General features: G+C 39.7%; 1 protein-coding gene across 1 annotated transcript in view; it reads left to right on the forward strand.

Moving 5' to 3' along the window:
- Positions 1–4,727: 4,727 nt before the first annotated feature.
- LOC120023723 (synaptosomal-associated protein 25-B-like) overlaps positions 4,728–27,243 on the forward strand; it is a 49,009-nt gene continuing 26,493 nt past the window's right edge. The window contains exons 1-2 of the mRNA XM_038967790.1: positions 4,728–4,799; positions 9,990–10,031. Coding sequence (XP_038823718.1) covers positions 4,728–4,799; positions 9,990–10,031 — 114 coding nt within the window. The remainder of the gene's footprint in view (positions 4,800–9,989; positions 10,032–27,243) is intronic.

The following is a 27,243-nucleotide window of genomic DNA, read 5'->3' on the forward strand; positions in this document are numbered from 1 at the left end:
ATCATCTATAGTCCTAGATGTTATTTAAAGTACATCATCTATAGGCCTAGATGTTATTTAAAGTACATCATCTATAGGCCTAGATGTTATTTAAAGTACATCATCTATAGTCCTAGATGTTATTTAAAGTACATCATCTATAGTCCTAGATGTTATTTAAAGTACATCATCTATAGTCCTAGATGTTATTTAAAGTACATCATCTATAGTCCTAGATGTTATTTAAAGTACATCATCTATAGTCCTAGATGTTATTTAAAGTACATCATCTATAGTCCTAGATGTTATTTAAAGTACATCATCTATAGGCCTAGATGTTATTTAAAGTACATCATCTATAGGCCTAGATGTTATTTAAAGTACATCATCTATAGGCCTAGATGTTATTTAAAGTAAAGATGTATAGGCCTAGATGTAAAATTAAAACATTTTTATTTAACCTTTGTTTATACAGGTTTTTCTCATAGAGATCAAGTCTATTTTTCAAGACAGACCTGTTCCAACAGCAGCAGGGGAAAGAAAGTTTCAGTCAGAACAACATACATATACTGACACAACATTGAACAAAACTATAGACGCTTATAGTACAACAATTACATAGTATGTAAAGAAACACAAATGTCATAACTAAAAAACCGGCTGTCCCAAAGACAATTACACTATTCTATGATACTTACATCAAACAAGTGTTTAAACACCACCAACATAACTAAATCATCAGATTTTAAAATGTTCATGAGAGAATTCCAGGACCACGGAGCTGAGTAACTAAAACTATTTCTTCCATGACCTGTTCTAATTTTTGGTATTGTTAAAATGGGGCCGTAATGGGGCCGTAAATTGTATTTATTATTCTGACCTGATTTTAAAAATAACAGCGATAAAGTGGCATTTTACCCAATGGCCTTATAAATCAGTGTTTACCAGTGTTTAGGCCTATACAAGGTCAATGAAGACCAGCCAACGGTGCTCTAGAGATCACAATGATGTGTTAGATGTGTTTGATTGGTAATGAACTTGCGGGCCGCATGATATACTGAATCAAGTGCTCTCAGGGTAGTGGTTGAGGCCTCCATATATATACTCAGCAAAAAAAGAAACGTCCTCTCACTGTCAACTGCGTTTATTTTCAGAAAACTTAACATGTGTAAATATTTGTATGTTCATAACAAGATTCAACAACTGAGACATAAACTGAACAAGTTCCACAGACATGTGACTAACAGAAATGGAATAATGTGTCCCTGAACAAAGGGGTGGTCAAAATCAAAGTAACAGTCAGTATCTGGTGTGGCCACCAGCTGCATTAAGTACTGCAGTGCATCTCCTCCTCATGGACTGCACCAGATTTTCCCGTTCTTGCTGTCAGATGTTACGCCACTCTTCCACCAAGGCACCTGCAAGTTCCTGGACATTTCTGGGGGGAATGGCCCTAGCCCTCACCCTCCGATCCAACAGGTCCCAGATGTGCTCAATGGGATTGAGATCGGGCTCTTCGCTGGCCATGGCAGAACACTGACATTCCTGTCTTGCAGGAAATCACACACAGAACGAGCATTATGGCTGGTGGCATTGTCATGCTGGAGGGTCATGTCAGGATGAGCCTGCAGGAAGGGTACCACATGAGGGAGGAGGATGTCTTCCCTGTAACGCACAGCATTGAGATTGCCTGCAATGACATCAAGCTCAGTCCGATGATGCTGTGACACACCGCCACAGACCATGACGGACCCTCCACCTCCAAATTGATCCCGCTCCAGAGTACAGGCCTCAGTGTAACGCTCATTCCTTCGACGATAAACACGAATCTGACCATCACCCCTGGTGAGACAAAACCACGACTCGTCAGTGAAGAGGACTTTTTGCAAGTCCTGTCTGGTCCAGCGACGGTGGGTTTGTGCCTATAGGCGTTGTGGTTGCCGGTGATGTATGGTGAGGACCTGCCTTACAACAGGCCTACAAGCCCTCAGTGTTTAAACAGTGTTTAAACCCTGTACAATGAAGATCTGTGAAGTTATTTGGATTTTTCTTTGAAAGACGGGGTCCTGAAAAAGGGATGTTTCTTTTTTTGCTGAGTTTTTAACATCACTCAAATCTAAAACTGTCAGTAATGTACATCGTACCTGCTCCTTTCTGGCCTCCAGAGACAAACAAGCCTTATGCCGGTAATAAAAACCTATTCACACCTCGAGCTTCCTTATCAAGTTCTCTACATGAACAGCTCAGCTCAGCTTGTCATCAACCCACACTCCCAAATATTTGTACACTTTGACTTGCTCTATAGAATGTACATCCAATGTAGCAATGACATGAATAGTAAAATGTCTGGCATTTGAAAATACCATGCATTTTGTTTAACCCGAATTCAGAACCAGCTTCAAATCATACAGATTGTGTTGTATGGTAACTGCTACCACTTGAATGAAAAACAGGATCATCTGCATGAACATCTGGTGTTTCAATATGATCCCAAATGTTGTTGATGAACAACAGTGGACCCAAAGTACAACCTTGCGGAACACCTGAGCACAACTCTATGGACTCTATGGATTTACAACCATCCGCCATTACACATTGTGTACGATTTGATAGGTAATTTATAAACCAATATAGAGCATGACTAGTAATTCTACAGCATTTTAACCTTTGCACCAACACACCGTCGTCCGGGTTAGGGGAGGATTTGGCTGTTGGGGGTTGCAACGATGAGACAAGATCGTAATCACGAAATTGGGGGAAAAAAGGGCGTAAAAATTACCAAAAATATATATATGCTTTTTGGATAAGGAGTAGGCTCCGGAAAACCTGGAAGCCAGGTTCCGCTTACGTAAATATAATACATAAATAACAGATTGAAGTGAACTGAAATAAAACCTGTATTACAAACAAAAATCTGCCAACTCCTCTCAGTTTAGAGTCTACCTCCCCCTCTCTCCTATGGAAACACTTGAGATAAGTTTCTAATTTCCCTGGAGAAAGGTAGCCAGGGATGGATATGGATTTCCGATGCTCTCATAGAGAAGTGGGAGCTAAAGCCATCTGTCTGGGAGGCAGAGAGGAGACCCTTGACAGGAGCATTACCATTACACAGTGACAATAACATTTAATCCTACCAGGGGTGCTGGTCTTAGTGTAAAGGCCTGACTGAACCCATCTCAACTATTATATGCATCTCTCAGAGCTGTGAGGGAGACTAGACAGGGATACCACAGGAAGGATAAGAGAGAGGGAAGGACTCTTCTTTGGGGGATTTGGCTGCTGTGTCTGTCTGATCTTAATCTCAGGTTAACCCATAACTGAAATCTTACGTAATTTGGTCAGCTGTGTGATTAAATTCTAGCTCTATACATGTTTTTTTTTAAATGGAGAATTCCCAGTATGCAAAGTCTCCACCCTCACGAAAGGAAACTCGCAGCCAAAGCACCATCCTATTAAGTCCATTTAACCAGCGTCAAAAACCCAAACACTGGAATTACTGATATTATCCCACACATCCCATTCATTCCCGACAGATCCTACATTTTACGCACATGTATCTGTCCACGAGAGATTAGACTAGACCAGGGAGGGGCAACTCCAGTCCTTGGGGGCCGTAGCATTGTCACACTTTGCCCCATCCCTAGCAAACACAGCTAATTAAACAAATTGCATTCTTAACTGAAAATCATGATTAGTTAATTATTGGATTCAGTGTTAGCTGGGGCAACAGTGGGACATCAATCAGGCCCCCGGGGACTGGGGTTGCCCCTCCCTGGTCTAAACGATGCGTCAGTTAAGGTGGTCGCAAAATGTTTTACTTGTTTGACTCAAAACTTTGAGAACTGGGATAACTCTGAGCCATCCACAATGTTTAATGGTTGACTGGATTCATTATCAAAGAAACGTCCGATCCTACAGAATCTGAAATGCAGCTTGACATGTGTGTGATGTCCACCTGGCCGTGCTGCTGCTCCAGTTTCAACTGTTCTGCCTGCGGCTATGGAACCCTGACCGGTTCACCGGATGTGCTACCTGTCCCAGACCTGCTGTTTTCAACTCTCTAGAGACAGCAGGAGCGGTAGAGATACTCTTAATGATCGGCTATGAAAAGCCAACGGACATTTACTCCTGAGGTGCTGACCTGTTTCACCCTCGACAACTACTGTGATTATTATTATTTTACCATGCTGGTCATTTATGAACATTTAAACATCTTGGCCATGTTCTGTTATAATCTCCACCCGGCACAGCCAGAAGAGGACTGGCCACCCCTCATAACCTGGTTCCTCTCTCGGTTTCATCCTAGGTTTTGGCCTATCTAGGGAGTTTTTCCTAGCCACAGTGCTTCTACGCCTGCATTGCTTGCTGTTTGGGGTTTTAGGCTGGGTTTCTGTACAGCACTTTGTGGCATCAGCTGATGTAAGGGCTATATAAATACATTTGATTTGATTTGATTTGTGAGCTCTCTGCATATATATAATCTCTAAGCAAATCTAAGTGGACATTTTTTCTGTTAATCGCCATCAAACACTAACGTGATGATACTTACAGTGGTTGTTATTTTCTCTCTCCCTCTGCTTCTCTCTCTCCCTCTCTCTTCTCTCTCTCCCTCCCCTTCTCTCTCTCTCCCCCCTCTCTCTCTCTCCCCTTCTCTCTCTCTCTCCTTCTGCCTCTCTTCTCAGTTTTTACAATAGTAGCCACTTTTCTCATTGTTTGGACGCCGACGCCCATCTCACAACCCAAAAGCCATGGCAGACGAAGCGGACATGCGCAATGAGCTGGAAAGCCTGCAGACGAAGGCGGACCAGATAGCTGATGAGGTAAAAACACACACAAAGACACCTACCACACACACCTCACACACACACCTCCAACCTGAGTGACGGCTCACAGTAGACCTTCGTTGTTTCATGAACACAAATGAGATCCACTGATACATTGTGTGTGTGTACATCATTGTTTCATGAACACAAAAATGAGATCCACATCAGGGCTCATATTTGAAAAGCATCTCAGCTTGCGAGTGCTGATTTTAGGATTTATCCTTTTCGATCATAATGAATATGGTTGAATACGGACAGGAGAATCAGCACTTGAGCCTTGAGCTCCACACCTGAGACAGAAGCAAACAATTAAGTGTCTTTATTACATATCAGAGCTCTGTCAACTTTTTCGTTCCACTTTAGCTACACTGTAAAACAAACTGTACTTGAGGGGAGAGAGACTATGTGGGGCTATGCAAGTCATGAATTAGAAAGATGTTTGAGTGCTGTTTGACTATAAATAGACTGTATTGCTCTAAGCTAAGCTGAGTCAACCAGACCCTGCCTGAAACACACCATTTTATTTTTGGTCTGATACATTGTGTGTGTGTACATTTGTGTTTATTTTATGAATAATGTACAGCACATTGCTATCTGTAGCCTACTACTTACCTTGTATTTTACAATCTGTGTAAGTTAACAGATTGTGTTTCCAGTTTGTAAGGCAACAAAATAAAAATGCCAAGGGGGGTGAATACTTTCGCAAGCCACTGTAGCCAATTTTGACTTTTCAGCTGGCCCGTTTAGCAGAAACCACTCAGTTCTACCTCCAGGACAAGACTCATGACAATAAACGTCAATCTGTTACATGACAGGACCTTTGTTGACTCTTTGAGGTAGTGCCAGCCCTAGGACTGCCTGATTGGTGTCAATAATAACATACATCCAGATATTGGCCCATTATCAGCCAAATCCCACTTTGTGTCAAGATCACTTGAGTATTTGACTCGGGTTAGTGGACAAAAACCTTGCATGGCACAGGAAGTATTTTTTCTAAAATGGCCATCAGTCTGGTCTGGGTTGATAATCAAAGGGATGACAACATTTGATATAATCACACATCGACACAGATAAATCTCTTGTCTTGTGAACTTTCCTGCATCTTTGGGAAAAGTGTAATATGATCCCCTCCGTCTGTCACCCCGCAGGGTGAACGTGTGGCGTCTGAGGTCGGTAACAGAATGCATTGTCTAATATCTCACCCTAACATACTGTCGCATGTAGCCTACTGTCCTTGGGTTGATTTGAACACAGATTGACAATGCGTTATAATCTCACATTAATAATCTCACATTAATAATCCCTGGTTCAGTTGTCTTGTTATCCATGTCACTGTTATTCTCTCTCTGTTCTCCTCTCTCTGTTATTGAGCACTGCGTGTCAACTACCGTTAGTCAGACATAAACTATATTTGTCATAAACTAAGTGTCATGGTTATGGGTTATTTGTCCTACTGTGTCCATGTTCCCATGGTTTTGCTGCGGGTGTTTTAGACAGTGTTAACTGTACATCTCTCTAGCCTGTCCTTTCTGAGTGGGGCACAGCCTTAATTCAGATGGCCAGAATAACACACTAGCTCAAATGGACCTATTAAACATTCAGGGAGGGATAATGTAATCCAACCAGGCTCTGGAGAGAGAGGGAGACAAGAGAGAAAGAGAGAGAGAGAGAGAGAGAGATTAGATAAGTAGAGGAATGGGAGGGAGGGAGGCAGGGAAGAAGGGAAGGAGGGAGGAATGGGAGGAGGGAGAGAGGGAGATTGAGGAGGGGAAGGGAGAAGCAGAGCAGAGGAGAAGGAGGGGGAGATCGAGTGAGATAAATAAACACATTTAGAGGGAATGATATATGTATGGAAAGGGGGATAGATGGAAAAAGAGGGAAAGAGTGAGGAGAACCGGTCAAAAATCCAGTGGGATTGTGAAGAATTGGTAGCTCACTGTGGGTCAATGTTAATATGTTAATGATATTTTAATGATATAGCTCACTGTGTGTCAATGTTAATGATATGTTAATGATATAGCTCACTGTGTGTCAATGTTAATATGTCAATGATATGTTAATGATATAGCTCACTGTGTGTCAATGCTAATGATATGTTAATGATATAGCTCACTGTGTGTCAATGTTAATATGTTAATGATATGTTAATGATATAGCTCACTGTGTGTCAATGTTAATATGTTAATGATATGTTAATGATATGACTGTTTGTCAATGTTAATCATATGGTATACCAGGTGTGTGCCCCACCAGGTGTATTCATTACCAGGTATATTCATTACCAGGTGTATTCCCCACCAGGTGTATTCATCACCAGGTGTACTCATCACCAGGTGTATTGCCCACCAAGTGTTTTCCCCATCAGATGTATTCCCCACCAGGTGTATTCCTCACCAGGTGTACTCATCACCAGGTGTATTCGCCACCAAGTGTATTCCCCATCAGGTGTATTCCCCACCAGGTGTATTCCCCATCAGGTGTGTGGTACAGTACAGTAGTAGAGAAGAGATTCACCACCAAGTGTATTCACCACCAAGTGTATTCATCACCAGGTGTATTCATCACCAGGTGTATTCGCCACCAAGTGTATTCATCACCAGGTGTGAGGTACAGTTCAGTAGTAGAGAAGAGATTCATCACCAGGTGTATTCATCACCAGGTGTATTCATCACTAGGTGTATTCATCACCAGGTGTATTCATCACCAGGTGTATTCATCACCAGGTGTATTCCCCACCAGGTGTATTCATCACCAGGTGTACTCATCACCAGGTGTATTCCCCACCAAGTGTGTTCCCCATCAGGTGTATTCCCCACCAGGTGTATTCCCCACCAGGTGTATTCATCACCAGGTGTACTCATCACCAGGTGTATTCCCCATCAGGTGTGTGGTACAGTACAGTAGTAGAGAAGAGATTCACCACCAAGTGTATTCACCACCAAGTGTATTCATCACCAGCTGTATTCATCACCAGGTGTATTCGCCACCAAGTGTATTCATCAGCAGGTGTGAGGTACAATACAGTAGTAGAGAAGAGATTCATCACCAGGTGTATTCATCACCAGGTGTATTCATCACCAGGTGTATTCATCACGAGGTGTGTGGTACAATACAGTAGTAGAGAAGAGATTCATCACCAGGTGTATTCATCACCAGGTGTATTCATCACCAGGTGTATTCATCACCAGGTGTATTCGCCACCAAGTGTATTCATCACCAGGTGTGAGGTACAGTTCAGTAGTAGAGAAGAGATTCATCACCAGGTGTATTCATCACCAGGTGTATTCATCACTAGGTGTATTCATCACCAAGTGTATTCATCACCAGGTGTATTCATCACCAGGTGTATTCATCACCAGGTGTATTCATCACCAGGTGTATTCCCCACCAGGTGTATTCCCCATCAGGTGTGTGGTACAGTACAGTAGTAGAGAAGAGATTCATCACCAAGTGTATTCATCACCAGGTGTATTCATCACCAGGTGTATTCCCCACCAGGTGTATTCCCCATCAGGTGTGTGGTACAGTACAGTAGTAGAGAAGACATTCACCACCAAGTGTATTCACCACCAAGTGTATTCATCACCAGCTGTATTCATCACCAGGTGTATTCGCCACCAAGTGTATTCATCAGCAGGTGTGAGGTACAATACAGTAGTAGAGAAGAGATTCATCACCAGGTGTATTCATCACCAGGTGTATTCATCACCAGGTGTATTCGCCACCAAGTGTATTCATCACCAGGTGTGAGGTACAGTTCAGTAGTAGAGAAGAGATTCATCACCAGGTGTATTCATCACCAGGTGTATTCATCACTAGGTGTATTCATCACCAGGTGTATTCATCACCAGGTGTATTCATCACCAGGTGTATTCCCCACCAGGTGTATTCATCACCAGGTGTACTCATCACCAGGTGTATTCCCCACCAAGTGTGTTCCCCATCAGGTGTATTCCCCACCAGGTGTATTCCCCACCAGGTGTATTCATCACCAGGTGTACTCATCACCAGGTGTATTCCCCATCAGGTGTGTGGTACAGTACAGTAGTAGAGAAGAGATTCACCACCAAGTGTATTCACCACCAAGTGTATTCATCACCAGCTGTATTCATCACCAGGTGTATTCGCCACCAAGTGTATTCATCAGCAGGTGTGAGGTACAATACAGTAGTAGAGAAGAGATTCATCACCAGGTGTATTCATCACCAGGTGTATTCATCACGAGGTGTGTGGTACAATACAGTAGTAGAGAAGAGATTCATCACCAGGTGTATTCATCACCAGGTGTATTCATCACCAGGTGTATTCATCACCAGGTGTATTCGCCACCAAGTGTATTCATCACCAGGTGTATTCATCACCAGGTGTATTCATCACTAGGTGTATTCATCACCAAGTGTATTCATCACCAGGTGTATTCATCACCAGGTGTATTCATCACCAGGTGTATTCATCACCAGGTGTATTCCCCACCAGGTGTATTCCCCATCAGGTGTGTGGTACAGTACAGTAGTAGAGAAGAGATTCATCACCAAGTGTATTCATCACCAGGTGTATTCATCACCAGGTGTATTCCCCACCAGGTGTATTCCCCACCAGGTGTATTCCCCATCAGGTGTGTGGTACAGTACAGTAGTAGAGAAGACATTCACCACCAAGTGTATTCATCACCAGCTGTATTCATCACCAGGTGTATTCGCCACCAAGTGTATTCATCAGCAGGTGTGAGGTACAATACAGTAGTAGAGAAGAGATTCATCACCAGGTGTATTCATCACCAGGTGTATTCATCACCAGGTGTATTCATCACCAGGTGTGTGGTACAATACAGTAGTAGAGAAGAGATTCATCACCAGGTGTATTCATCACCAGGTGTATTCATCACCAGGTGTGTGGTACAATACAGTAGTAGAGAAGAGATTCATCACCAGGTGTATTCATCACCAGGTGTATTCATCACCAGGTGTATTCATCACCAGGTGTGTGGTACAATACAGTAGTAGAGAAGAGATTCATCACCAGGTGTATTCATCACCAGGTGTATTCATCACCAGGTGTGTGGTACAATACAGTAGTAGAGAAGAGATTCATCACCAGGTGTATTCATCACCAGGTGTGTGGTACAATACAGTAGTAGAGAAGAGATTCATCTGACAACTCTCTAATATGGGTGTTTTCTCTCCACAGTCACTGGAGAGCACTCGACGTATGCTGGCCATGGTTGAGGAGGTAAGGTCACACACACACACACACACACACACACACACACACACACAGACACACACAGACACACACAGACACACACAGACACACACAGACACACAGACACACACACACACACACACACACACACACACACACACACACACACACACACACACACACACACACACACAAACATCTTATTCTAATAGAGAGACAAATTAAACTTCCTAATTTCAGAGTGGAATATAAGCACTTGTACTTCCTTTGGCGTGAAGTTTAATTTTTGGTTCAGTTTTACATAATTTGTTTTTGAAAAAAAAAGCACATCTCCTTACGTTTTAGAGTTTGACTCCTCCCAGTCGAGGGACTGGCCTGAGTTCTACGACACTCCTACTTTCTGGAAGACAATGGCTGAATAGTGCTTTAAATGTCCCATCAATCTGTGACTGTGTCTGTTTCCAGAGTGCTTTAAATTGTATAGACAGACAGAGGATGAAAGGCCAATATCCCAGCATGTATTATGCATGAGTAGGTCCACAGGAGGTTGGTGGCACCTTAATTGGGGAGAACAGGCTCTTGGTAATGGCTGGAGTGGAATAGATGGAATGGTATCAAAAACATCAAACACGTGGTTTCCATGGTTTCCATGTGTTTGATGCCATTCCATTTGCTCCGTTCCGGCCATTATTATGAGCCGTCCTCCCCTCAACAGCCTCCTGAAAGTAGGTAGCTACACGTACATAACCATTGTCATGACGTTGGCCTGTGTTTGATGGTTGATTGTGGAGAGCGTTCGCAATTTCGGCTGTTTTTTCGCTAATGGCATAATCAGGGTTGGTATCGCTGCTGAGGTCAGAGATCAATCATTTTATGGGTGGAGGTTCACTAATTAGCGGAGGAGTGGTGACCACCTCCTTTGATATCTTGCACATTATTAGAAACATTTTGACGAAAAATGTTCTTGTTTTTTTTTTCAAAGTTTGAGTTTGGAATTTGTTGGAAGCTGCAAAGACAAGTTTAATCTATTCATAGATGTTGACGAACCGTCAGTAATGTGGAAGTTGGACGTGAATGAATTTGCAAAAGCAAATTGAATTAATCAATCAATGCCAATGATTAATCCTACCTGGGTAGGCTATCTGGATATTACATTTTAATTAACCTGAGAGGTTGCTTCATCCAGGTTAATATGAGAAGTTTAAAAGTGTCTCATTTGATTGGAAGAACATTAAGGTATGTTCAACAATTTAACTTATTAAATTGAATGAGACGATAATCCATGCAATCTCCATTGATTGGATATCATAAGTGTACACAGTAGATCACTATGTTTACACTTATGGTACTATGTACTATGGTACACTTCTCCCTAAGGCCGAAGCCACGTGGGATTCCCGCTTCTTCTGACTTCTGTCAGTACTGGATCACTGAATGGTTTTGCAAAAACCAAATTTTACTGATTGATCAATTTAATGATAAATCAAACCTGTATAGGCTATTTGGGTATTAAACTTTAACCTGTTTGGCGTGCAAGCCCGACGTCGGTACACTTATGACAACAGCCAGCTCAAAGTGCAGGGCGCGAAATTCAAAAGATATTTTTTTTTAATATTTAACTTTCACACATTAACAAGTCCAATACAGCATATGAAAGGTACACATCTTGTGAATCAAGCCAACATGTCCGATTTTTAAAATGTTTTACAGGGAAGACAAAATATGTAAATCTATTAGCTAACCACGTTAGCAAAAGACACCACTTTTTTTACTCCAACAGTTTTTTACTCCATCAGTAGCTATCACAAATTCGACCAAATAAAGATATAAATAGCCACTAACCAAGAAACAACTTCATCAGATGACAGTCTGATAACATATTTATTGTATAGCATATGTTTTGTTCGAAAAATTTGCATATTTCAGGTATAAATCATAGTTTACATTTCAGCTACAATCAGAAATTGCACCGAAAGCAGCCATAATATTTACAGACACCAACGTCAAATACCTAATTACTCATCATAAAACATTTCTGAAAAATACATAGTGTACAGCAATTGAAAGACAGGCATCTTGTGATTCCAGACAATATTTCCGATTTATTAAATGTTTTACAGCGAAAACAAAATGTAGCGTTATATTAGCGTAGCCACAATAGCCAGAAACACTTGGACGCCGACGACCAGTTCACATGCATGACAGATATTAGAAATAGCATCATAAAATGTTTCTTACTTTTGGTGATCTTCCGTCAGAATGTTGGACAAGGTGTCCTTTGTCCAGAACAGTCGTTGTTTTGATCTGGAACGGCAAATATCCCTCTTCATTTAGCATGCACACTAGCCGAGTGGCACAGATCTCTCCAACGTCAACAAAGTCAGAGAACGGAACACGGCAAAACTCCCGAAAAAATTTCAATAATCTGATTAAACTATATTGAAAAAACATACTTTACGATGATATGGTCACATGTATCAAATAAAATCCGAGCCGGAGATAGTTGTCGTCCCTAACGGCAGCTAAACAGAAGGCAATCCCACTGTCCAAGTCGCGCGCTTCAGAGTACCGGAAATGAGGGACACGTCATACAAAGACCTTGTATTCCAATTCAGATGAAGATAAACACAAAATTTCTTCTCTCTCAGCCTCTTGACATCCAGAGGAAGGCCTATGAAGTGTACATAGACTCTTACGTGCCATGCCCATGTATAGGCAGGAAGTTGAACAGAGCGACGATTTCAGACATTCCACTTCCTGGTCAGGAAATGTGCTGCAGAACGAGTTCTGTTTCACTCAGAGAAATAATTCAAACGGTTTTAGAAACTAGAGAGTGTTTTCTATCCAATAGTAATAATAATATGCATATTGTACGAGCAAGAATTGAGTACGAGGCCGTTTGAAATGGGCATGTTTTATCTGGCTACTCAATATTTAAGTGATATGACATGCTATTCTATAAAATCCTTTCTCTGTAATTAATATTACCTGATTGAGCTAATCATGTAAATGTAATTAACTAGAAAGTCGGGGCACCACAAAATAATATTTATAGAGCTGTTATCTTCCGAATAAACTCTTAAACCTGATGAGGACAGAGGGCGCTGTTGTCACTTTGGGGGAAAAACGTGCCCAATTTAAACGGCCTCGTACTCAATTCTTGTTCGTACAATATGCATATTATTATTACTATTGGATAGAAAACACTCTCTAGTTTCTAAAACCGTTTGAATTTTGTCTGTGAGTAAAACAGAACTCATTTGGCAGCACACTTTCTGACCAGGAAGTGGAAAGTCTGAAAATGATGCTCTGTTCAAGGGCCTGCCTATAAATGGGCATGATACGTATGAGTATACATGCACGTCATACACCTTCCCCTAGATGTCAAGAGGAAGTGAGAGAAGAAATGAAGTGTTTATCTTGGTCTGAGGTGGAATAAATCCTCTTGGCACGACGAGTCATCCATTTTTTGTTTTCTGGAAAGCGCGAACATGGACCTGGAATTGCCTTCTGAAAAGCCGTCGTTATAGGCGACTACTATCTCCGGCTTTGATTTTATTTGATACATGTCACAATATCATCGTAAAGTATGTTTTTTCAATATAGTTTTATTAGATTATTTAAAAAAATTCGGGACGTTAGGCGTGTTGCGTTGTCTGTGTTTGTTGACGATGGGAAGCTTTGCGCCACTTGGCCAGTGTGCTTGCTAATTCAAGAGGGAAAAATGATGTTCTAAATCCAAACAACGACTGTTCTGGACAAAGGACCCCTTGTCCAACATTCTGATGGAAGATCAGCAAAAGTAGGACCCATTTTGTGATGCTATTTCATATATCTGTCGAACTGTGTACTAGTAGTTTTGCGCCCAGGTTTTGGCCACTCTCTCGCTATAACATAAGCCTTATGTCGTAATGAAGATATTTTTAGAATTCTAACACTGCGATTGCATTAAGAACTAGTGTATCTATCATTTCCTATACAACATGTATTTTTTTGTAATGTTTATGAATAGCTATTTGGTCAGAATAGGTGAGAGTCTAATAGAAATATCCGCACATTCTGGGAAAAATAAGCTACGTTAGCATAATGGATAACCACTGATTTCAGCTCTAAATATGCACATTTTCGAACAAAACATAAGTGTATGTATAACCTGATGTTATAGGACTGTCATCTGAGGAAGGTTTATGAAGGTTAGTGAAAATTAATATCTTTTGCTGGTTTATTCGCTAACGCTAACGTGCCTATTGCTATCGCTAACGTGCCTTGATGAATGAATGCGGTAGTGTGGTAGGCTATTGTAGTAAGCTAATATAATGCTATATTGTGTTTTCGCTGTAAAACACTTAAAAAATCTGAAATATTGGCTGGATTCACAAGATGCTTGTCTTTCATTTGCTGTACACGATGCATTTTTCAGAAATGTTTTATGATGAGTATTTAGGTATTCCACGTTGGTCTCTATAATTACTCTGGCTGCTTCGGTGCTATTTTTGACGGTAGCTGTGATGGTAGCTGCAATGTAAAACTGATTTATACCTCAAATATGCACATTTTTCGAACAAAACATAGATTTATTGAATAACATGTTATAAGACTGTCATCTGATGAAGTTGTTTGTTGGTTAGTTTGGTTGGTTCTTGGTTAGTTAGGTTGGCTTTGTGCATGCTACCTGTGCTGTGAAAAATGTCTGTCCTTTTTTGTATTTGGTGGTGAGCTAACATAAATATACGTGCTGTTTTCGCTGTAAAACATTTTAAAAAATCGGACATGTTGGCTGGATTCACAAGATGTGTACCTTTCATTTGCTGTATTGGACTTGTTAATGTGTGAAAGTTAAATATTTCAAAAGAATATATTTTGAATTTCGCGCTCTGCCTTTTCAGTGGAATGTGGGAGGAGTTCCGCTGGCGGAACGCTGGAGCGGTAAAGGTTAAAGACCTAGTAATATTTTACATCAATAGCAGTCAATATTAATCGTCACCTTATTTCAGTCTCATCTGAAAGTTGTAAATTCTTGGTTATCTTCACAAACCCTGGCTAACAAGTTGAATCAGCAATACAAAATTGGTTTTATTATTTATTTACTAAATACCTAACTAATCACACAGAATTACATATACACAGAATGAATCATACCTTGATTACAAATTATGTCATAAAGGAAAGCGTCCCTAGCTGTCACGACTTCCGCCGAAGTTGGCTCCCCTGCCTGTTCGGGCGGTGCTCGGCGGTCGTCGTCACCGGCCTACTAGCCGCCACCGATCCCTTTTTCGTTTTCTGTTTGTTTTGTCTTATTTTTTTTTATATATATATTTTTTTTTATTTTTTTTTGGGGTGGATCAGCTTAATATTGCGGAAAGAATGTTGCTTCCAATGTAATTGTCTGCATCATTTCCAATCCCCCATATTTTTTTGGGTAAATATATATATCCATACACGCATGCATACATATATACATATATACATACACATACCTATATAGACATACATACTTTTTTAAAGAATATACCTTTATTATTATTCCCCGCAACCCTACCACCGCTCCCCCAATTGGAGTAAACTAATAAACACTTCTGCTTTTACCTTCAATTTATACATCTTATACCTATTTTACAGACACAGACTACTTTATAATAGTTCTCTCTTGTTTGTTCTTAGTCCTTCCTCTATTTCTGTTGTCCATCCAATTTTATTTCCACTTGTAACTGTGCTATTTCACAAAAGCTCCGCACCTATACACATTTCACAGATCCCGTATGCCCTACATTGTTTATCTTGTTATTAGTCCCACCCTTCAGTTCCACTCAACCCTTCCCATCTATCTTCCAACATCATCCATTTCGGATTTTTATTTGCCATATATTTTTCAACTGTGCTGTGATGCTTCACAAAAGATTTGAACCTTCCTATTCTCATAGCTTCTACAGATTGTAAATTAAAAATAAACATTTTTGCTAAAATAATTATTATATTATTGATTGATTGACTATGGCTTTTCAAATCCCCCAGTATTGCTATCTGTAGCGTTAGTTCTAGGCAAATGTTGCAATTCTTCAGCCATTCCTGGACCTGTGACCAAAAACGAGCTACATATGGACAATACCAAAATAAATGATCTAATGACTCTGCCTCCTCACAACAGAATCTGCAGAGCTGGGAAGATTGTATACCCCATATATATAACATTCTATTAGTTGCAAGAATTTTGTACAGTAATTTAAATTGAAAAATTCGAAGTTTTGAATCCGGCGTTGTTTTGCGTATCAATTCATAAACCATGTGCCATGGAATGGGTACATCGAAAATCTCTTCCCAACTATTTTGCAATTTATATGGCACAGCTGTCAGTTTTTTGGTCCTTAAATGAAATTGGTATATGTTTTTATTTATCACACTTTTCTTTAACCATTTATGTTCTTTAATACAGGGCCGACATACAAGTTCCTTACTTTTTTCCCCTTCTACTTGCCTCTTCCATTTTTGTGGTAATGCTGCAATTAATTGGTTGTAATTTTGGGTAGAGCAGACATTTCCATATGTCTGTGTTAGCTGCATGTGTGACATAACTCCACCAGTCCTATTTATGATATCATTCACAAAAATTATACCTTTTTTAAACATTTCTTCGATAAATACAGTTTTTTTATCAATTACTATATTTGAATTTAACCACAATATTTGTTGTACTATTTGTTCCGTCCTTTCAGGTGGATTAAACTGAAATTGCAACCAACTTTCTAAGGCTTGTTTAAAAAATAAGGATATTTTGGAGATTATTTCCTTTTCAAACAACCGAAAGTGAGCAGGTGTAATCTGAATAAAGGGAAAAAGGCCCTTCTTGAACATAGGATGAGACATTCGTACCAATTTACTAGAGAACCAGTTTGGATTTAAGTATAACTTTTGTATGACTGATGCCTTTAGTGAGAGGTCTAATGCTTTAATATTTAATAATTTCTGCCCTCCGAATTCATATTCGTTATATAAATAGGCCCTTTTAATTTTATCTGGCTTGCCGTTCCAAATAAAATGGAATATTTTTTGTTCATATAATTTAAAAAGCAGGTCACTAGGTGTAGGCAAAACCATAAGCAAATAGGTAAACTGTGATATGACTAAAGAGTTAATCAGGGTGATTTTTCCACAAATAGACAAGTATTTTCCTTTCCATGGTAGCAAGATCTTATCTATTTTTGCTAACTTTCTATAAAAATTTATTGGAGTGAGATCATTTCTTTCTTTTGGGATTTTTATACCGAGTATGTCCACATCTCCGTCAGACCATTTAATTGGTAAACTACATGGCAATATAAAATGTGTATTTTTTAGTGATCCAATACGTAATATGGTACATTTATCATAATTTGGTTTTAATCCAGAGAGGATAGCAAAGGTATCTAGATCCTCTATGAGGCCGTGGAGAGACTCTAGTTGTGGTTTTAAAAGAAAACATGAATCATCAGCGTACAATGACACCTTAGTTTTTAAGCCACGGATTTCTAATCCATTAATATTAATGTTTGATCTAATTTTAACAGCTAACATTTCGATGGCAATAATAAATAGATATGCCGATAGTGGACAACCTTGTTTTACTCCTCTAGATAGTTTAAAACTTTCTGAGATGTAGCCATTATTTACTATTTTACACCTAGGGTTACTATACATAATTTTAACCCATTTTATAAGAGATTCCCCAAAATTGAAATATTCTAGGCATTTATATATAAACTCCAGTCGTACTTTATCAAAAGCCTTTTCAAAATCAGCTATGAAAACCAGACCTGGTGTCCCCGATATTTCATAGTGTTCTATTGTTTCCAGTACTTGCCTTATATTATCTCCAATGTATCGTCCATGTAAAAAACCTGTCTGATTAGGATGAATAATATCTGACAAAACTTTTTTTATTCTATGCGCCAAGCATTTTGCTAGGATTTTTGCATCACAACACTGAAGTGTAAGAGGTCTCCAATTTTTTAATTGGACTGGATCTTTATATATACCACTTGGGTCCTGTTTCAGTAATAACGATATCAGACCTTCTTGTTGCGTGTCTGATAATCTACCATTTATATAGGAGTGGTTAAAACAAGCTAATAATGGTCCTTTGAGTATATCAAAAAAAGTTTTGTATACTTCCACTGGTATGCCATCCAGCCCTGGAGTTTTCCCATCCTTAAAGGCCCCAATTGCATCAAGCAGTTCCTCCTCTGTAATTTGGCCTTCACATGAGTCTTTCTGTACAGATGTTAATTTTACATTATTAATAGGAAAAAAATCCATACAATTAGTTTCAGTTAGTGGAGATGGAGGAGCCTGAAACGAAAACATATTCTTAAAGTACTTTACTTCCTCTTTCAAAATATCATTTGGTGAATCATGCGTGACTCCATCATTTGTAACAAGTTTTAATAAAAAAATTTTGGTAGCATTTCTATATTGAAGATTGAAAAAGAATTTGGTGCATTTTTCCCCATATTCCATCCAGTTCGCTTTATTTTTATAATATATTACACTGGATCTTTCTTGAATAAGTTCCTCCATTTCTTTTTGTTTTTCCTCTAACTTATTCTGTGCCTCTATGGTACCGTTTTTATTGCTATCTAACTGTACTGTTAGTCCTTCAATTTCCTTTGTTAATATGGACTCTTTTGATCTAAATTCCCTTTGTTTTATAGATGAGTACTGAATTGCATGGCCTCTAAAGGCACACTTAAAAGTGTCCCATACAATAAGGGGATCTGCTGTACCTATGTTATGTCTGAAAAAGTCAGTTATAAAATCTTCTGTCCTAGTTCTAAACAATTTATCATCTAGTAGACTTTGATTAAATTTCCAATATCCTCGCCCACGTGGAAATTCTGTAAGAGAAATATATATGCCAATTATGTGATGATCCGACCGCATTCTGTCCCCTATCAACACTTTTTTAACTTTTGGTGCCAGAGAGAATGGTATAAGAAAGTAGTCAAGACGACTAGCTTGATTCAGCCTCCGCCATGTATATCTCACTAAATCAGGGTATTTAAGTCTCCATATATCCACTAATTCCAATATATCCATGACATTCATGATTTCCTTAAGTGCCTGAGGGTGATAGTTTGTAGTGTGATTTCCTTTCCGGTCTATAGAGGTATTTAAGACCGTATTAAAATCTCCCACTATAATAATAGAGTCTAGTGTTGCTTGTAGAGTTGATAAATTCTTATATATATTTTCAAAGAAGCTTGGATCATCATTATTCGGACCGTATAGGTTAACAAGCCATATTTGTTTATTGTCCAATAACATATTTAAAATAATCCATCTACCTTGAGGATCTGTTTGGACAATTTGCACATTTGGATCAAAATTATTGTTAATTAAAACCATCACCCCTTTTGAATTTCTTTGCCCATGGGAGAAATATATTTTGCCCCCCCAGTTCTTTTTCCACAAAACTTCATCTAAAACTGTTGAATGGGTTTCCTGTAAACAATAGATATTATAATCCTTCTCTTTTAGCCAGGTAAATACTGATCGTCTTTTCTTATTATCTGCTAAGCCATTACAATTGTAACTGGCTATACTTATTTCACCACTTACCATAATGAGACACACCTTTCATTCTTTTAATCAGAATATATTTTTGTAAACGTACTATTAAAAAGTAACATAATGATTGAGTGTCTATATAGTTGTACCATGATATTTGCATTTCTACTAAGTAAACCTCCAATTGGTCCCTACTATTCCACCCGCTAAAAGGCCTCATCTCGAGATGGCTTGTCATCCCAATGCCCGGCAGACCACCCTCGACCCCCTGTATCCCATAGCCCTGAACCGACTGGGATCCATTCTTTGAAAAGAGCATACAGTGCCATTTACCGAATTGAAGAAGATCAATTGCCATATGCATTTCCATTGCCCTCACCTCGATTTGTATTATATATATCTGTGGATCATCCTCTATTGTCCCTAACATCTTTTACTTCTTCCTTCGCAACAGTTGTGGGATACACACATACACCCACACACACTCAGCCCTTACCCCCACACAACCATAAGCTCACTTTCTCAACAATTGCACCATCCCAGAGCCCAACTCAAGATGGGTCATGATTTACAAATGCACTTGCAGTTGCAGCTGCATGAGAAGGCCTGCAAGACCGCACAAAAAATTAGCAAAAATTGAGAGATTTATTTACCATTGTCATATCCTAGATAATGGAGGTCAAATGTACACCTTATTCCTGAAACACCCACAATACGGCCACCCGTCATGACCATGTCCCCACGCATCTCCATGCAGTCCGACTTTGATTTTGTGCCGCCAGGGCCACAATAATATACCCCCTCTCTGAATGTCCGAGTGTGACCCCCTCCCCATGGGTTACTGCAGCTAGTGTTGCCAGCACTGCCACTGCCTGGGTGGGGGCACCCCACCGGAATCCCCACCGGCTAGGTACAAGGTCGTCAAGGTTCTCATTAGCAGCTTTGAGAATTTCCTTGTATATTATGCTCTCCCTTTATGGGGCTTTGGCTTTGCAGGACCAACCCTGCCAAGCAGGCTCAGAATCTTGAGGGGGCAGTGCTGCTCTTGGTCTCTGACCTCATTTTAGCTGCATACAGACCGCTTACAGCGGGCACATAAAACAGTTAGGGACTTCTCCTTAGTATCTGGGTCATTCAGGTGGGTGTCTAGGGTATAGTGCCATGGACCGTACCATTAAAATAGGATAATAAATAATTAGATATAATTTATAAAAAAATAAATAAAAAATGTAGTTCTCCATGATAGGACAATAAATAAATAAGACGTATAATTCATTATAAAAGTATATCCATCATCTGAACAACATTGAAAGCCCTCTCATACCCGGCTCACAGCAATACATTGGCTCTGGGATATGCAACCATTTCATTACTCACTCACTCAACTTTCCAAACATAACAAATAAAATAAAAAATAAACACAAACCATACCATCCACACATACTGTGCCTTCTGTTTACTTAGTTTTTATCTTCACTATGTTGAATTAGTGCTTGTGTGTTCAATTAGTTATATGTGAAGATTTATAGAAAAGCTATATTTTTTATTGTATTGTTACAATCAGTAACCGGGCTTGAATTGTGTTTATTTCCCTCGTCTATGAGAACTTTGTAATTTTTAAAATAACCATGGAGTAGTCTTTGTGTCTCTGAACAACTGGTTATCAATATATAGTTTATCAATGACGAGAGCTACTCGTTTCGCTTTTAATCTATTTTCTTTGAAAATTGGATACAGAACTTTGCGCCGTTCTGCAATTTCCTTCGGAAACTGATCATTCATGCCAATTTTGGTCCCAGCAAGTCTTTTACCCAGGCTTTTAACCATTATTTTATCTTTAAATGAAGCAAATTTGGCAACGATTGGGCGTTCGTACCTCTGCCCTCTCTGTCCGAAGCGGTGAACGCGTTCAAGTTGGATTTTGTCGATAACTTCGCGTGGAATCTGAAGCGCTGTAAGGAGGAACTCTCTAACTATAGATTCAGGAACTTCTCCTTCTTTTTCTTGGATACCTGTAAGTACCAAATTCTCTCTCATGGATCTAGTTTGTATGTCCAGTAAGGTTTCCTTCAGAACGGTGTTCTCCTTTTTAATTCCATTCATTTCGGTTTCAATCTTATTGACTGTCCCTTTTAGCGCGTGTGTTTGCTTCTCCAATGTCGCAGCTTTTTCATCACTCATCTCTAGGCTTGCCTTCAACTCTTTTATATCCTTACTAACTAATTCAAGTATACCCAGTTTGTCATTTATTGATTTTAACAGATCGGTTTCGACCTTTACCATTCCCGGTGGTGAGAATATTAAATCATCAGTGTCTGTAGAAGAGTCACGTTTTCGTTTTGTAATCGGTTCCCCTGTCTTACTCTCCGTCATGTTTGGTTGTTGCCTGTTTTCGTAATATTTGTCGATAAATGTCTCTAGTTTTAGGATTTGTTTTGTGTTATTGTCCAGATTGAAGGTTATCACTCACCAGATTAAGTAGTGCTAATATTTTAGTCTAATTTAGCAGATATTTCGAATATTATGTTTTATCTTGAGGTGCTCTACATAAATCCCTTCAGTCCGCCATTACCCTTACGTTACCTTTACGTCATACCTTGTTTTGTCTTATTAGTTGCACCTGTGTTTTTTGTGTTTGCTTGATGGGCTTCCTTATGTATAGAAAACGTTTGACCTCTGTCATTGCCAACAAAGGGTATATAACAAAGTATTGAGATAAACTTTTGTTATTGACCAAATACTTATTTTCCACCATAATTTGCAAATAAATTCATTAAAAATCCTACAATGTGATTTTCTGGATATTTTTTTCTCATTTTGTCTGTCATAGTTGAAGTGTACCTATGATGAAAATTACAGGCCTCTCTCATCTTTTTAAGTGGGAGAACTTGCACAATTGGTGGCTGACTAAATACTTTTTTGCCCCACTGTATAACGTGTAGACTTTCCCAGATACAGTTTATGTCGTCCTGTCATCAGTCATAATGTCTCAGATGACGACCGAACTGACATCATATTCATTAAGTACTAATGCATATTTTCAACTGGTTCTATTACCGAAATATGGTTCCTTTCCCTCCACTTGTTTGATGTTCCCAGACTCTCTATGTTTAACAAAGGCTATTCAAAAGTCCCTCAGTAGAGTCAGAGAGAGAGAGAAGGGAGAAAGGTATTCATGGGGAGGGTCATAAACCTTACCCACAGGCCAACGTCATGACACCATGGACCATGTGACGCCAACACTGTCTATAATCCTAGGTCACAACATGGATTTAATATGTATGGCTGTTACAAACATACCTTCTAGGATATAGTATGTTCCTAAGTGGCACAGTGGTCTAAGACACTGCATCTCAGTGCAAGAGGCGTCACTGCATTACCTGATTTGAATACAGGCTGCATCACATCCGGCCGTGATTGGCAGTCCCATAGGGTGGCGCACAATTGGCTCAGAGTCGTCCGGGTTTGTCCGGGGTAGGCTGTCATTGTAAATAAGAATGTGTTCTTATTAACTGACCTGCCTAGTTAAATAAAGGTTAAATAAAAAAAATAAAAAACGCTGAGCTTCAGCAACGTGCGTCTGTAGGCTAACACTCCACCGGTTTAAGCACAGAAGAGGAAGGGGGTGAGGTTTCAGTGCCTGGTTGTATTTCAGTGCATTCAGAAAGTTTTCAGACCCCTTGACATTGTCCACATTTTTTTACACTACAACCTTATTCGAAAATGGATTAAATTATTTTATCCCCCTCATCAATCTAGACACAATACCCCATAATAACAAAGCGAAACATGTTTTTAGACATTTTTTGCAAATGTATTAAAAATGTAGAACTGAAATATTACATTTACATAAGTATTCAGACCCTTTCTCAAAGTACTATGTGCATAAGTACTATGTTATTGTTTACCTAGGCTCACTCCACTCCTAGAATAATACCTTCTTTATTTCACTGATGTTGTTCGTTCACACGTAGAACATTGACCTGTCACACATCACGTTTATAGTTGTAACTCTTTCACGGCTATGAAGCTTGGTTGTTAAGAAAAATACCGTAGTTCTTTAGCTACCAAGGCTTTGAGAAACCCACCCACCCAGGTCAATACTTTTCCAAATATCCAATTACAGACTTCTTCTCTCAAGCACAGGGTGATAGCCGTTGAGTGGACTTTGAACTAGCGACGCTAGGCTAATAGAATCAGCTAAGAGTGCGTATTGGTGTATGGAGCGTATCCGTTTAAGCGCAGTGGAAGCCCTCTCTTTGACTGAAAGGGTGTGTTGTTACGTTTTATGGAGGTTGTGAATATGTTGACTGACGGTTTCCTGGGCTATCCATCTCCTTGATGTAATGTTGTTCGACTCTGCCTCTGTCCTCTAGTCTGTCTTTAATCAGCCCCACAAACTGAGTTATCCGCTGAGCCGCCCTGTTATGAAGCATTATAACACTACGTAAGGTTGTCATTGACTGAGATGTCATAGACTTGACTGGGGTTTATGAATTTAGCAACGGAGCATTCAGTGGGGCATCAGGCACATATTCCAGTTGACTATTTCAATGCAAAGATTTGAACCAACTAGTGACAGAGGGGTTAAATCTACCTGTCTGTCCCCCATGTACGCTTTGAGCCGTTCAGGATGAGAAGAGAGAGAGACAGTATTATAGTCTGTTATATCAGGACTCTGTGGAAATGGTGGAGGGAGGGAGAGAGAGACAGTGTTATGAAGTCTGTTATATCAGGACTCTGTTGAAATGGTGGAGGGAGAGAGCAAGAGGAAAATAATCAATGCTGCTAGTCGGTGGCTATCTCCAGAGAGACGTGATCTAAAGAACATATGTAATCCCTCATCTCTCACAGACAGACAGACAGACAGACAGACAGACAGACAGACAGACAGACAGACAGACAGACAGACAGACAGACAGACAGATTCTAGAATGTAAACAAGATGACACTGACAAAAGGTGAAAATCATAGGTAATATATGTCTGGAAACACTTTTGAAATCTGTCCTGCTCCACCTGAATGTTGGGTGGGAAAGTGGCAGTTGAAATCTGTCCTGCTCCTACTGAATGTTTGGTGGGAAAGTGGCAGTTGAAATCTGTCCTGCTCCTACTGAATGTTTGGTGGGAAAGTGGCAGTTGAAATCTGTCCTGCTCCTACTGAATGTTGGGTGGGAAAGTGGCAGTTGAAATCTGTCCTGCTCCTACTGAATGTTGGGTGGGAAAGTGGCAGTTGAAATCTGTCCTGCTCCTACTGAATGTTGGGTGGGAAAGTGGCAGTTGAAATCTGTCCTGCTCCTACTGAATGTTGGGTGGGAAAGTGGCAGTTGAAATCTGTCCTGCTCGTACTGAATGTTTGGTGGGAAAGTAGCAGTTGAAATCTGTCCTGCTCCTACTGAATGTTGGGTGGGAAAGTGGCAGTTGAAATCTGTCCTGCTCCTACTGAATGTTGGGTGGGAAAGTGGCAGTTGAAATCTGTCCTGCTCCTACTGAATGTTTGGTGGGAAAGTGGCAGTTGAAATCTGTCCTGCTCCTACTGAATGTTGGGTGGGAAAGTGGCAGTTGAAATCTGTCCTGCTCCTACTGAATGTTGGGTGGGAAAGTGGCAGTTGAAATCTGTCCTGCTCCTACTGAATGTTTGGTGGGAAAGTGGCAGTTGAAATCTGTCCTGCTCCTACTGAATGTTGGGTGGGAAAGTGGCAGTTGAAATCTGTCCTGCTCCTACTGAATGTTGGGTGGGAAAGTGGCAGTTGAAATCTGTCCTGCTCGTACTGAATGTTTGGTGGGAAAGTGGCAGTTGAAATCTGTCCTGCTCCTACTGAATGTTGGGTGGGAAAGTGGCAGTTGAAATCTGTCCTGCTCCTACTGAATGTTGGGTGGGAAAGTGGCAGTTGAAATCTGTCCTGCTCCTACTGAATGTTGGGTGGGAAAGTGGCAGTTGAAATCTGTCCTGCTCCTACTGAATGTTTGGTGGGAAAGTGGCAGTTGAAATCTGTCCTGCTCCTACTGAATGTTGGGTGGGAAAGTGGCAGTTGAAATCTGTCCTGCTCCTACTGAATGTTGGGTGGGAAAGTGGCAGTTGAAATCTGTCCTGCTCCTACTGAATGTTGGGTGGGAAAGTGGCAGTTGAAATCTGTCCTGCTCCTACTGAATGTTTGGTGGGAAAGTGGAAGTTTCAAATAAACAGTAATAGCAGTGTCATATGTCTCCATGTAATTGGCTCATTATGTGAAATTTATCCATAAATAATTCATGTTGAAGAGAAGCATCTGGGGCTATCAAGTCTATTTCCATGCCTCGTACTTTCTCTACATTTCTCAAATCTATATGTAGGTATGCTAGCTGTATTAAAATGACATGCACTAAATAATACATGGTATGAACAGGGCCGGCTTAATGCAGGAGCTTACAGGGGTTGAAGCCACTGGGCCCAGGCCCGTGGGAGGCCCAAGAGGCAGCAAACATTTTTATTATAATAATATATATATACAGCTTATATTGTACAGTATATATTAGATACAGTGCCTTCAGGAAGTGTTCACACCCCTTGATTTTTCCACATTTTGTTATGTTATAACCTGAATCAAAAATGTATTCAATTGCGATTTTTTTTTTTGTCACTGATCTACACACAATATCCCGTAAAGTCAAAGTGTAATGCAGGTTTTTGAAATGTTTACAAATGAATCAAAAATGAAAAGCTGAAATGTCAATAAGTCAATGAGTATTCAACCCCTTTGTCTAAATAAGGTCAAGAGTAAAAATATGTTTAACAAAGTCATATAATAAGTTACATGGACTCTGTCATATAGTAAGTTACATGGACTCTGTCATATAATAAGTTACATGGACTCTGTCATATAGTAAGTTACATGGACTCTGTCATATAGTAAGTTACATGGACTCTGTCATATAATAAGTTACATGGACTCTGTCATATAATAAGTTACATGGACTCTGTCATATAGTAAGTTACATGGACTCTGTCATATAATAAGTTACATGGACTCTGTCATATAATAAGTTACATGGACTCTGTCATATAATAAGTTACATGGACTCTGTCATATAATAAGTTACATGGACTCTGTCATATAATAAGTTACATGGACTCTGTCATATAGTAAGTTACATGGACTCTGTCATATAGTAAGTTACATGGACTCTGTCATATAGTAAGTTACATGGACTCTGTCATATAATAAGTTACATGGACTCTGTCATATAATAAGTTACATGGACTCTGTCATATAATAAGTTACATGGACTCTGTCATATAGTAAGTTACATGGACTCTGTCATATAATAAGTTACATGGACTCTGTCATATAATAAGTTACATGGACTCTGTCATATAATAAGTTACATGGACTCTGTCATATAATAAGTTACATGGACTCTGTCATATAATAAGTTACATGGACTCTGTCATATAATAAGTTACATGGACTCTGTCATATAATAAGTTACATGGACTCTGTCATATAATAAGTTACATGGACTCTGTCATATAATAAGTTACATGGACTCTGTCATATAATAAGTTACATGGACTCTGTCATATAATAAGTTACATGGACTCTGTCATATAATAAGTTACATGGACTCTGTCATATAGTAAGTTACATGGACTCTGTCATATAGTAAGTTACATGGACTCTGTCATATAGTAAGTTACATGGACTCTGTCATATAATAAG

Source organism: Salvelinus namaycush, chromosome 28 (assembly GCF_016432855.1).
Source record: "Salvelinus namaycush isolate Seneca chromosome 28, SaNama_1.0, whole genome shotgun sequence".
Classification (NCBI taxonomy): domain Eukaryota; kingdom Metazoa; phylum Chordata; class Actinopteri; order Salmoniformes; family Salmonidae; genus Salvelinus; species Salvelinus namaycush.